This window comes from Strix aluco, chromosome 1, assembly GCF_031877795.1.
Source record: "Strix aluco isolate bStrAlu1 chromosome 1, bStrAlu1.hap1, whole genome shotgun sequence".
Classification (NCBI taxonomy): Eukaryota; Metazoa; Chordata; class Aves; order Strigiformes; family Strigidae; genus Strix; species Strix aluco.
Window position 1 is genome coordinate 46,235,773 of NC_133931.1, and position 13,428 is coordinate 46,249,200.

At 36.8% G+C, this 13,428-nt stretch overlaps 1 protein-coding gene across 1 annotated transcript in view; it reads left to right on the forward strand.

Annotated features, from left to right (window-relative positions):
• Positions 1-13,428, forward strand: part of PRKDC (protein kinase, DNA-activated, catalytic subunit) — an 87,768-nt gene that overhangs the window by 42,971 nt on the left and 31,369 nt on the right. Inside the window, exons 47-61 of the mRNA XM_074819664.1 lie at positions 160-297; positions 497-616; positions 1,563-1,706; positions 1,920-2,071; positions 2,655-2,786; positions 3,227-3,338; positions 4,805-4,929; positions 5,023-5,172; positions 5,599-5,772; positions 6,665-6,763; positions 7,442-7,652; positions 8,236-8,425; positions 8,796-9,008; positions 10,324-10,436; positions 12,389-12,520. Coding sequence (XP_074675765.1) covers positions 160-297; positions 497-616; positions 1,563-1,706; positions 1,920-2,071; positions 2,655-2,786; positions 3,227-3,338; positions 4,805-4,929; positions 5,023-5,172; positions 5,599-5,772; positions 6,665-6,763; positions 7,442-7,652; positions 8,236-8,425; positions 8,796-9,008; positions 10,324-10,436; positions 12,389-12,520 — 2,205 coding nt within the window. The remainder of the gene's footprint in view (positions 1-159; positions 298-496; positions 617-1,562; positions 1,707-1,919; positions 2,072-2,654; positions 2,787-3,226; positions 3,339-4,804; positions 4,930-5,022; positions 5,173-5,598; positions 5,773-6,664; positions 6,764-7,441; positions 7,653-8,235; positions 8,426-8,795; positions 9,009-10,323; positions 10,437-12,388; positions 12,521-13,428) is intronic.

A 13,428-nucleotide genomic window follows, 5' to 3' on the forward strand; every position in this document is an offset into this window, starting at 1 on the left:
TTTGGGAAGTGTCTGCACAACCCATTTGCTGTATTCCCTGTTGCACACACTGAACGTGTGGTCAACTTTATAGTCACAGATAAGATCAGAATGACTCATGGCATTATCATGACTGAAAAAAAATAGTGTTGTTATTAATTATAGTAACACTTTTTCCAGGAGCCCACAGAATACATGGTTTTAAATGATGAGATGGAACTGGAAATGGATGAACTTAACCAACATGAATGTATGGCTTCTATGACCACTCTCATTAAACATATGCAGAGGAACCAGATCACACCCAAAGTGGAGGAGGTTGGTATTAACCAAAAAGTTGGCATTTTTCCACTAATTATGCCAAGAAAAGGGAGTCACGATTGAATCCCTTCATTTATTAATTTTCTTGATTGTATTATTATGAGACCTGTGTGGCTTGAGCTGGGGGCTTTTGGCCTGGTGAGCATGTTTGGTCCAAGAAGTGAGCTGATTGTTGCTCATCTCTTTTAAATTTCAGGGGACAGTTCCAGAAGATCTTCCTCTTTGGATGAAATTTCTGCATGGCAAATTAGGAAACCCATCAGTACCACTAAATATTCGCCTCTTCATAGCAAAACTTATTGTTAATACTGAGGATGTGAGTAATTTTCTATCATATTTTTTCTGTTAACCTGACAGGTCATATAACATCAACTGTGTAAGAACTCTTGTGGGGTAAAATACTTTACCCAGCTGAGACTTTTGGGGCATTCAAATTGAGTACTTTGCCATGATAAAAGGGAGGACATTCATAGCCCAAAATTCCAGATTGTGACAGTATTTTGAATGTAATATAAATATTTTTTCTCCCAGACTCTACTTCTGTAAGTAGAAGGTGTCCACAATATGTGTCTTCTGTAAACTATAAGTAATTGATTCATTGATACTGGGCAAGACTGTGGCTGATTATGCTTGCCATCTTTGCAGAAGTAAATGCGATGGTTTTTTAATGGTCACAGATGAGTCTTCTGGAAACCCTTCAAGCTAAATGATGTTCTTGTTGCAGAAAGATACTGAGATAGCATAATGTGTCTTTACCTGAGAAGAAAGGTTTTCTAACTCTCATTCTTGGGTAAAACATTCTCATCCTATTTCATCCAGTGATTTCAAAGTATAATATTTGAAATGTTCTAAATCCAAACTACAAAAAGGTTGTATTTCAGAATTAATTAAAGAAACTTTTTACCCACTGAATGCTACTTTCTTAGTAAAGCTGACTGAAGTGGAAGGGTAGATGAATGTCATACTCTTTCAAATCCCTTAGGGACAGGTTTTCAGCATGAGAGCTGTATTATGTGGGCCTTAGTGAAATAATTAACTTTATGTGAATACTTGGTTAAAGGTTTCTAAGCAGAAGTGAGGAATATAGTTATGGATACTTTAAAATAAAAAGTTATTTTAAAATTTTTGTGTTGTTGCTTCAGAGGTTAAGAAAAGTGATAAGAGTTTGATTTAGCAGTCTTATCTGTAATGATTATTGAAAAACAGGTTATTGAATGGTTGGATAATATGTACTTGATAACTGATTCTCCTGTTTTGTATAGGTTTTCCGACCTTATGCAAAGCAGTGGCTTGGTCCATTGCTGCAGCTTGTTGTTTCTGGGAATAATGGAGGTGAAGGAATTCATTACATGGTAGTGGAAATAGTAGTTACTATCCTTTCCTGGACAAGTGTAACCACTCCCAAAGTAAGGAAATGTGAAATTCATTTTTATTATTATTGTGACTATTTGGTAAGGAATGAGTGAGTCTGTTATTTTGCACTTATAATTATTTTCTACATCAGTCCACTGTTTCTTTTAGATATTAACTTCAAAAATACTTATTTACTTGCTTTCATAAAACAGTATATGTCTTCATGTTGGCATCACTATGTTTATTTTTGCTGCTATTCACTGTAGGGAAATATTAAGGATGAGATTTTAGCTAACAGATTGCTTGAATTCTTGATGAAGAATGCCTTTCATCAAAAAAGGGCTGTGTTCAGACACAACCTGGAAATCATAAAGACAGTTATAGAGTGTTGGAAGAACTGTCTCTCCATACCTTACAGGTAAGCATTTAGGCAGTTGCTTTCTTGTATCAATATTTCAAGAATGTAAGTGAACGTTATCAAAGGAGATGAAAAGGTAAATTCACCTGCAGTAGTAAGCTTTTTGTCCCTAGAGTTGACAGCAGAATTACATAACTGAACTCTCCAAAGGCTGTAACTTAATTTGCAAAATAACAAGGAGAGAGGCAGGGAAAACATGTAGAGGATTACAACAGCAGCAAAAAAACCAGGAGACTTACTGCAGAGACTTACATTTTATTTGCAGTTTGGGGTATTAGCCCTGAATATTGATGCACTCTTAGTAAGACTTCTGTGATCTGCTGAGCACCTGAACTTGTTGCAGAGAATTTGTGTGGGCTTACAGTCTCTTTCTAGACTTTTTTTTTGGTTGTTTTTTTTTTTTTTTGCAAAGACTTCTTCATTGAAACTAAATACTTACTACTTTCTGAATAAATGCTTTCTGCTGCTTTTGGTGGGGTTGTATGTGTGTATATGTCTTGTATATACACAGAGACTGAGTGATATGGTGTGTATATTTTGGGGGTTTTATGTATATCATTACTTTTGTGTTTTTATCCAACAGTTTAATATTTGAAAAGTTTTCTAGTGGAGACCCTGATACAAAGGACAATTCAGTGGGAATTCAGCTTCTGGGAATTGTTCTTGCTAACAATTTACCTCCTTTTGACCCAAAGTGTGAAATAGATCGTGCCAGGTGAGAAATGCAGCTTTTTGGTGAATGATTTTGATGAAAGCTTAAGACAAAGAGAACAAGTCTAATTTATCAGCATGAAGTATGGGAACTGGATTGTTCGTTTATTGGAATCATTTGTCCCATCATCCCTTTGTTATTGTCTGTCAGATGTAAACCTTTTCTAGCTGCAAACTGCAGACCACATTTATTTTGGAAAATATCTAGAAGGATGTAAGCTTTCTTTACAGTGGGCCCCAGGGTTGCAGTTTCATGGGAATTAAGAGTCAGGAATTGCCAAAGCAGGTATTTGAGACACTGCAGGTGGAAAATCCATGTTGTGCTGTATTCAGCTCTTCTAAAAGCAGTCGCTGTTCGCCTGGGCAGCTCAGGTGAGTTTTTGGTTCAGTTTAAAATTGGATGCTGAAATAGTGGCTTACCTGCAGGTCTTCCTTTTGTTTTAGGTATTTTCAGGCTTTGACCAGCAACATGGGCTTATTAAGGTATAAAGAAGTTTATGCAGCTGCAGCAGAAGTGTTGGGACTTGCTCTTCAATACATTGCTGAGAGAGAAAATGTAAGTCAACTGTATTGTGTGTTTGACCATTCCTGTCTCAATTCTGTGTACATCTTTTATATGACTACTCAATTAAGCTCCAAAAATAAATGTATTTAAAACTCGATAGTCTTTGTTCCACTGATTGAGTTAAAAGTTTAAAATACTAACTCAAGAGGGAAAGAATTCGAGAGTAGACCAAGTGCAGAGTTTTTGTCCTGCCATTTTGGAGCTGACAGTGAATGGGCTCTTTCTGAGGCTTTGTTCAGCTTTTGCCAACCCCCAACACTGGCATGGTCATTCAAAGTTGGGTTTTTAAAAAGAAAAAAAAATTGCAAGTCAGGAGGTTTGGGACTACCTTTTGAATATCTGTATCTGAGGATGTTTAATATCTTGCAAGTTTTAATGTAAAATTTAAAGGTATTGTATTTAATTTTGAATCCAGTTATTTTCTAGGTAGTGAGTAAGGTGAATGCAAAACTGTTACTCAATCCTGCAGTAGTATAACTAGGGGATAGTGCTTGATCATCACAGAAATCAGTTTGAGACAGATGCTGGAAGCACTTCTTTACACAACAGTTAGTGAACTTCTGGAATTTGTTGCTAGAAGAGGCTCTAGGGCTAAATAGCATCAGCAGTTTCAAAGACGAATTTAGGCAAATTCTTGCACACAAAAAAAAATCAATGAACAGGTTCTAAAAACAATAGACAACAATGTACGCTCTAAGATTCCTAATCTAATGACTCATGCATGTTGGGTTGTATGAGGAAAAAAGGAGGACAAAATGCAGCCAGGCTCATATGCTCCCTCTAAATATCATTCTGCAGCTGATATTGGAGACAAAAATACCAAGATATTGGCTAGGTGAATTACTAGTCAGACCTTGTAGGTTATTCTTACTTCCATCTCTACTATTCGTGCTTCTTTCCCCACTTAATTGCATTCTGGTTGTTCTTTCACAGTTTGTAGAGCTTATTTCATAAATTGAATTCTTGCAGTCTTCTCTTTCACAGTCTTCCAAGTTCCATTATAAGCAGTATCTTGAATAAATGAGCAAAGATGCTGCAAATATTTTATTCTATACACAGCTTCTTTCTTTGCCACTAAGTGAAAGTTGCTGATTATTTTTCACCTTTTTCACTAAAAATTTCTATTGTTTTATACTCATTAATTGGAAATCTGCCATACCGAAGGAGAAGCTACTTACTATTTATATAAGCATACTAAGCAACTTGTATTTCAAAATTAAGGCGTTGGTTCCAAACCAATCAAAGGAAGCTCACAAATGTATGGTTTAAGCAGCAATCGTGTTTCAGCCAGGCGTCGCTGTACAGCAGCCACAAAGCACCATAAATGCCAAGATGAGGCAGGTGGATCTTACCTAGCAAAATGCACTAGAACCGAACAGTACAGCAGCAGAACTATGTGTAATTAAGGTGATTGAATTTCATGGCTATGCTTGTCTTACTGTCCTTCTCATTTTCAGGTACTTGAAGATCCAGTTTATGATTGCGTCGTAAGACAATTAAAACACCATCAGAACACCCAACAGGATAAGTTTATTCAATGCTTGAATAAAGTAGTTAAGAATTTTCCACCTCTTGCTGACAGGTATATTGTGATTTACATGGTATGTTCATTGTAGATTTAGAGGAATAATAGAAAATAACTTGCTTTTCTTTGTGGGCTTCTGGTTATGTTAAGGTTTGTGAACGCAGTATTATTTTTGATACCCAAACTTCATGGTGTGATGAAAACCTACTGTCTAGAAGTAATAATGTACCGGGCGGAAGAAGTACCTGATCTCCACTTGCAGTTAAAGAGTAAAGACTTTATCCAGATCATGAGTCATAGGTGAGTGGTCATGTGATTACAAATGTGGATGCACAGTCTAAATTTCTTGATAACATTTTCTGTGCTTGCCACAATATTTTTACATTCAAAAGCATTTATAATTCATTTTCACTTTTTGGTCACGGCTCTCCTAATTTGAGCTAATGGAATCTGGGAGTTAAGTATTAAGATGGTTAGCTCACTGTGAAAAACAAACAAAAAACCCTTAAATAGGGTTAAGGTGAAACACCACTGGGATGTGAATGTCTGTAGTATGTATTAGTTTAGTTATATTCTTTCTTTTAGGTTGAACTCAGAAGTATTTACCTAAAGCCCTTTATGCAAAAACAAACATTGTTGCTAAGACCTTAAACAGAACCAGAGGATCAGTATGTAGCAGTGAAGAGAAAAGCAATGTAACTATTCTTTTTTTCCCTCTCTCTTTAGAGATGATGAAAGGCAAAGGGTTTGTTTGGATATAGTGTACAAGATGCTGTCTATTTTAAAACCACTCGAACTTAAAGAACTTCTTCCTGGAGTGACAGGGTTCATTTCTCACCCTTCTGTAATATGTCGACAGCGCATGTATGATATTCTGATGTGGATTTACGATAATTACAGGTGTGTATTCACTGCAGATACTGTCTTTCAGCGGTTTGTCACAGGCAGAGTGAAAGTGCTTGTAACACTGTCTTCCAACTTCACGTCCCTTGGTGTAGGATTTTCCAGTTCTCAGAAGGGTAGAACCTGTGGTTTGCCTGAGTAACTCTGGCCTTTGGTGGCAGTTTTATCACTTCCACTAAGAGACAAATACTTAGACCTGAACTTTAGCCCAGAACTAGGATGTTGCATCACCACAGCATGATGGCATAAGAGGTCTTAGCTCTCATGTTCCCATTTTTTCTCGTTGTCAGAATTTGTAACTAGTAAGAATTGTACACTAGAGAAATTTGCTAGTAAGTAGAAGGTGTGTTAAGGCACTTTGGCATGAACTGGATTCCTTCAACCTGATAGTATAAAGATGTTCTTTCTGTTTGACCCGTTAGAGTAGGGAACAGGCATGTACTCAGTTTGACAAGCAGGTTGCTGTTGAATCATCTAAGTTACTTGGGTTCTATTATGTGCTTTTTCTGAAGGTAACTATTTGAGTGGATAATTATTGTGAAGACAAAGTACAGGCAATTTTTACTCCAGTGTCACTTGGGAAAAGCTAATTCTCTGCCTTTTTCTCAGTTTTAACCTTCCAAAATCAGAATTACTTCTATTTGGCCTTTGTAATAAATACCTAACATGTATTTCTTAGTTTTCTGCTTTTTCTTTTTTAAGTAGTGGAGAGACATGAATTTTTGGCCATGAAGACCTCACATTATGAAAAAAAAATGTAGTGTTGTCATGCCAATTTGAGATTTTTATGAGAAGGGCATGTTCCTCCTTTCCTCCCACCATCCTCATCCTCTTATTTTACTACGTCTGTTAACTTCTCTCAAACAATCCATTTTTCTCCTACCATCAGTGATCCAGAAAGCCAAGCAGATGATGACTCTCAGGAAATACTCAAACTGACAAAAGAAATGCTTCTTCAAGGACTAATTGATGAGAATGCTGAACTGCAGTGAGTAAATAGTGTTGTGATGACTGACTGAAGTAACAAATCCCTAAATTGCTTGCTCTTTGTTTATAACAGAAGAGTTGATCCTTAAAGGTTTTTTTTAAAGTATTTTAATATAAAGGAGTAATAGTGAGATAACATTATTTTTCTTCCAATAAGTTAATTTATAAACTTGTGTCCCATAGTGATATACCAAGTTTAAGTGAAGCACAGAGCTTTTGAGCAAACTTCTAAGCCGTGGAGAAGTTGTTTCAGTATGTTAGACCTAATTCTGCTTTAATATTCTAGAGTTTTTGAACAAGAAGACCCTCACTATACACAAACAAACAAAAATAGATTAAATGTTGGAGCATGGTGGATTTTTAAAAATTTTTTGGTGAAGCAAAAGGTAGTATAGGAGATCTCTGTGCTTATCCACCCGTAGCACTTTTCAAGAGGAAAAGAATCCAATAGAAATAATTTTTTCAGAGTATAAACTTTTAATATCAGTCAAATGGCATAGAGCATGACAGATGAATCAGGAATTTGGTGTAATTCAATGGAAGGTCTGTGACATGAAAGGGTTACTTAAAGACTCTATAGTCTTATTGTGGTCTTTCTTTTTTTAACTTGACTTTTTTAATAATGTTGCATTTTCAGTTTGCAGATAACCAAGAATAACTTTATTCCTTGCCTTTACAGATTAATTGTTAGGAATTTTTGGAGTGATGAGACAAGATTACCCACAAATATTCTTGATCGCATGCTGTCATTGTTAAATTCTTTATATTCCACCAAGATTGAAACACAGTACTTGAGTCTAATCACAAATTTTCTGCTTGAAATGACTAGCAAGAGCCCGGATTATTCCAGAAAAATATTTGAACATCCACTGTCTGAATGCAAATTTCAGGTGAATTGTAATGTGTTATCCTGTGTGCAGCCATGTGACAAATTCTGTTCCTTAATGTAGTTACCACTTGAACAAGAACAGCGTAATGAAGGAGATTTTTTGAAAGTCCTTTTTGTGTTCCATAGTTAACAGCTGCAACAATCATGGGTTACACACTGTATCAGAAGTTTGATTTTGAGGGGGGCAATTATTTTGCTTTCTTTTTAAAAAAAAAAAAAAGATTTAATTAAAGTAATTATATATACCAAGTAAAGCTGACGTGTAGAGTACCTAAAGAAGAGGATGGTGGAGAGAAGCACCATAAGCTGGAGAAATTTGTGAGGAAACGGGAGTACTGGTACAAGAGCTGTAAATCAGTCCTCAGGTGACCTGACCAGTCCAAATTAGTGAGCTTTTTTTGCTGAGCTATGGAGAACTTCTATGTGTTTGGTGGTGTTTGGTTTTTTTAATAGTCAAATTCTGTTTCTGTACCTGAGATGATGCTTTAAATTCTGTACTTTAATTTCTGCTATCCTGTCTGAAGGAAGGAAGGCAAAAAGCCTCCATTCTTACTGTTCTTATTAAAATCTTTTTGTGTTCATAGGACTTTGTAATTGATTCCAGCTGGCGTTATCAAAGTACTGTGCTCACACCTATGTTTGTGGAGACTCAGGCTTCCCAGAGTATCCACAGGAATTTATCACAACAAAGATCCCTTTCTGCTTCTGGGTCACTTGGTGGTCGAGTGAGGGCTACCCAACGGCAATATGAATTTACACCTACCCAGCATGTTGGTAAGTCCAGACCAGTGTCTTCAGAAATTTTCTTGTTTGCTATAGCAATGATTGCATTCTCTTCATTCCTGTTGCATGTGAATTTTTAATTTAAAAGTGTAAATGCATTAAATATTTTGTTTTCAAGGGCTTTTTAATTTTTTTTGCATAATGAGAAAAAACATCCAGTTGCATTTTTATTAGTCTCATATATATTTTATGTTCTGCCTAATGTAAAAGAAGTTTGTTTCTTACCTAGCAGCTCAAAACCTGTTCTGCCCATAAACACTGAAAATTATATTTTTGGTGGAGGAAAATGACCTGCTTCCTAGATGTTTTCAGTTGATTTATATGTGGATACATTACAGCTTTTGTATCATTTCTTTTACAGGTGGTAGTTCTTTTAATTGGCTGACTGGAAGTAGCATTGACACATTGGCAGAGTATACAGTTCCTTCATCCTCAGAATCCTTCTCTTCATCCATGCTGTTGGTTAACAAACGGAGTGAAAAATTTAAACATGCAACCTTTAAACCAGTGGGGCCGGATTTTGGGAAAAAAAGGTTGGGTTTGCCTGGAGATGAGGTGGACAGCAAAACTAAAGGTCTGTAAGCCTTATAATGCAACTTCTATATAAACACTACATTTTTATAGACCGTCTTTGTCAGTTATTTGGCTGGCAGTCCGTTATCTTTGAGACATTGTAATTAAGGTTCAGCTTGAGAGATTTTGTCTCCAGGAGTGTGTGGTAATACATAACGTGTGGCAAAAAGCTGGAATTGTGCTAGGAATTACAAAACTATATGTTACTAGACAAAAGAACTGACTGGATAAGAAACCAGCCAGTGTGATCTTTGCATTCCTACCTCTCCCTAAGATGATGGTAGCATGAATGTCAGACAGTTCTGTCCCTTCTATTTTAAATTTAACTGCTTATCTGTTTAAAGAAAAGGCCTCTTTAAACATATTTTTTTTTCAAAATCATTTCAGCTGTGTGGACATGGTCTACTACATACTGCAATATGTTGTTAGAATTACCTGCTATTTTCTGAGAATGCTCCTTCATCCACCCAGTACTGAAAAATATCAGTACTGTTCTGGAATGACTTAAGCTCCTTCTCCCCATTTCCTCCCCATTCATCCTTGCCTACCTTGTCATTAAAATTTTGAGTGGAAGGTTGGGAATAGAAGTTCAGGCAGAGAGGTATAAAGATTGACCTTTTGAATACCTGAAAGGTGTTTCAGGGCAGTTTTGAATGAACCATGCTGAACTGCAGAAACAGAGAGGTCAGTCTACCTTTCAGTCAGTCCCTGGTCTTCTACCAGGAAAATACCAATTATAGTGGTATGGTTTTGTTTGCTCACTCTTCTTTCCCAGGAAATGGACTGAAGTGAACAGTCTGTGAAGTGGCCTTTCTCCATGACTGTCCTGAGCAGGAGTTGATCCAGTGACAGTTCTGTAATAGTAACTTTAAAAATATAGTACTATATTATTATTACACAATCTTTGAATATATTTAGCACCTCTTTTATGTAGGGAGCTATATACTTTATGGAATATGCTGCAAATGCCATACTTGCCTTTGAGAGCTTGAAATAAATCTGTCATGCGGGGCAAATTTGTTCATTAATATTAGTGCTTTTCCCAATACAGTAGTTTGACCATTATACCTCATTGATGTGCTTGAAGTATTTATATAAATGTTTATTGCCTCTTTTTCTAAGAACAACCTAATTTGTTTTAATTTGCCATCTTGTTGAAAGGCCTTTGCATTGAGTTGTTGGATATGAAACCTAGAAGACTAGCTGGTAAGCTAGTAAATGCAAAGATGATGTTTGTTATTATATGATGCTCTTGCCTTAAATCTGAAGTTTGCTTCAGAAAGGAAAAGCTGTGGACATGATCGTGTGTTCCCTAGGTATAGAAGAACGAGCAGAAATTCTAAGACTGCGGAGACGTTTCTTGAAGGACCAAGAGAAGCTCAGTCTGATTTATGCTAGAAAAGGTGTGGCCGAACAGAAAAGAGAAAAGGTTTGTCATTCCAAATAACCCTTAAGTCCCAGTGCCATTTGCAGTCTTGTACTTCATCTCTAGAAGTAACTTTGTGAAGAAAGGGTAGGTGTAAGATACTGGTTGCTACTTTAAGAGCTTTAGAAGGTTTTCTTTGGAAATCATGCTATTTAAGTGCTTAAAGCTAAATGATGTTACCTGGCATGAGTGAGAAAAGAGCTGGATGATTAACACTTCCCGTTTACCCCTTTAATGTGTATGAAGTGATTTTATGTGATGGAAGTCCCTAACAGCTATGGGAAGCTCTTTATGATTGTCATACTTGAAACTAGGAGCCTTGAAGCTACAGTACTCTGCAGAAGTAGTTGGAGAACATTATCCAATGTCTGAAGGTGAACTCAAAAATGTGATACAGCTGGTGGACTAACCAGAACTGTTGAGTACTTTTAACCTGAAGGAATGTCAGTAATAATCATTTGCTGAGTGTTTATCAAGGCCAGAAACTTATTACTATGTGGGTTTCCTGGTTGTGTTATGTACTTACAATAAGTTTAAGTATTTTTAATCTCTGTAACAGTTTTTCAGAGGTTCATGTTACTAAAAATAACATACATTATTGTCCAAAAATGATAGCAGTTAGACCAAGAGCAAAGGAACCCAGGATTGAGAGCTACCTGTTTGAGACGCTCTTATAATTCTTTGCAGCTGCAGACAACTGTGTAAACAGAACTTATGTCTGGAAGAACCACACAAATACCTATTTTAGCCAATTTATATTTACTTGCAGGCTAAAGCTACCATTTCCTCCCACCCTGCAAGAGAGAACCTGTAAATGCTTTCTGTATGACAGTCCAAATACAGCCAACAAAACCCCCTGTGATACTCCACAATAAAAGACCAGAAGAGACTATGAATGCTGTCAGGACCCCTTAAACTTTTCAAGAGATTTGTTGCACGTAAACACACGTGGAACTCGATGACTTGCATTAATACTATACCTGATGGGGCAAATCAGGAAAAGTTAGGTCCTGAGCAAGAAAGTATTTGGAAATAGCTTTAGCAAAGTCCTAATTTCTACCAGCATATTTCTCTTGAAACTTTTTTGAAAATCATTCCTTTGAAGTTGTGTAGAAGAAAAATGGGCTCAAAGAGCAAAATGACAAAGGGTTTACGGAAGAGAAAAAAAATCTTCAAGCTTTCTTCTGTTTCCCTCTTCCATTCTACCAACGTATATTCAGCCATTGTCTGCTGGTTTAAATGGTAATGGCAGTAGTTAAAATCGCAGCCTCTAAACTTACTGCTGATTTCCTTACAGCAAATCAGTGCTATGAAAAGGAAGAAAGGCAGTGGAAGAGATAGGTTTTTGTCTATATGTGGTAGTAGCTCTTGTTCAGTCTAAATTTATTCCTTTAAGCCTCAGCAAAAGGCAGGGCAGCTATTTAACAACTGCAGTTTACAACACTTTTATTATGTTTTGGTTTAAGTTTTACTAGGAATCAGTTCTGCCAGGCTCATCCTTCCTTCACCTCCCCATCCCACTGTGTGAAATAAACCACTAGCTTTAGGAATCTCATTTTACATTGCATCCAGGCTGAGAACCAGCATATTATGGGCTACTGGGGTTCAGCTGGCAGACAGTAACTTATCAAACCATAGCAGCTCACTAGCTGTCAGTCATAATCATTCTCTTTAAAAGTGGCTTAAATACTGCCTGTATGGAAGCAGGAACTACAAGGCATTACTATTAAAAGTTAATGGCTGAAGTAAGTCTATGAACCAGACTTCAGAGTTTTTAATTGACTAAAATAATTTTGGGTTTAACCATAATACAGAAAATGTATTTGTTTAATAATTATGGCAAAAGTTTATAAAACCCTTGAGAAATGCTCTTGCTTATTTTGTCTTATCTGGATACAGCTTTTTCTAAGTAATATGATTTTATTTTTTTTTTTAACATGAACAATGCATTTCAGGAGATGAAATCTGAGCTGAAGATGAAGCATGATGCCCAGGTTACTTTGTACAGAAGTTACCGAGTAGGAGACCTTCCTGACATCCAGATTGAATACTACAGTCTCATTGCCCCTTTACAAGGCCTTGCCCAGGTCTGTCTGCTTTTCAAAGGTCTTTTATGAAGTTTTCTGTTCTTGTAGGAAAGATGACGTGTAGCTGGGCAACTGCTTTCAGAACTGATTTTTTTGTTTTGTAGTCAGCTGCTGTGATATGCATTTAAAGAGCCTGTTTTGAACGAGTGTTTTTCCTACCCCTGGGCTGGTGCAGTGATAAGACAAGATGCCTTGTAACTTGCCTCACCTGAGCAGTTGAGTTGAACTCTGAGGACCTGAGACATCAGCTGTTGTCCATTGTCTTTGGGTTCCTCTGCTTGAGAAACAGATGGTGGTGGTCTTTACAGACATTATTGCAAAGGATATCCACTGTACAGCAACAAAACAGCCATTTTTATTCTTTTATATGGCATAGGGGAATTCTGAAAATACAAATGAAGTTATTGTGGCTAAGACTGGACTTGGACTACTCAGTAAAGTTGAACCAATATTCCTTTTCCTACCTGAGAGCAATAGAAACTATAGGCTGAGCCTATCCCATTTTACACTGTTTGGGAAGTCAGAGTGTTCCTGATGATCTTTGTATTTAAATTCTTTTGATGGTCCCTTATCTCTGTGTAAAAGGAGGAAGTAGCACACTTATGAGTTATCTGAATAGCATTAGATCAAGAGTTAGATGAAACTTTAGTCCCATAACAGACCAGGATGCATAGGATTATGTTACACACACAAATGTGTTTCTGGGTTGAAGAAAAGCCTTGAAATCTCAGATGGAACAGTCTGTCTGTACAGACAGTCTGTGTCTCTGTGTTAGCTGCCTCAACATTAGGTCCAGGTCTCCTCACACATTGATGTCTTCTGTTTTTTCTTGAAACCCTCTTCACTGACAGTGATTTCTGTAAGATGATATTGGGTGTCTGGTTCCTGTAGTAGGAATTGTGAATATG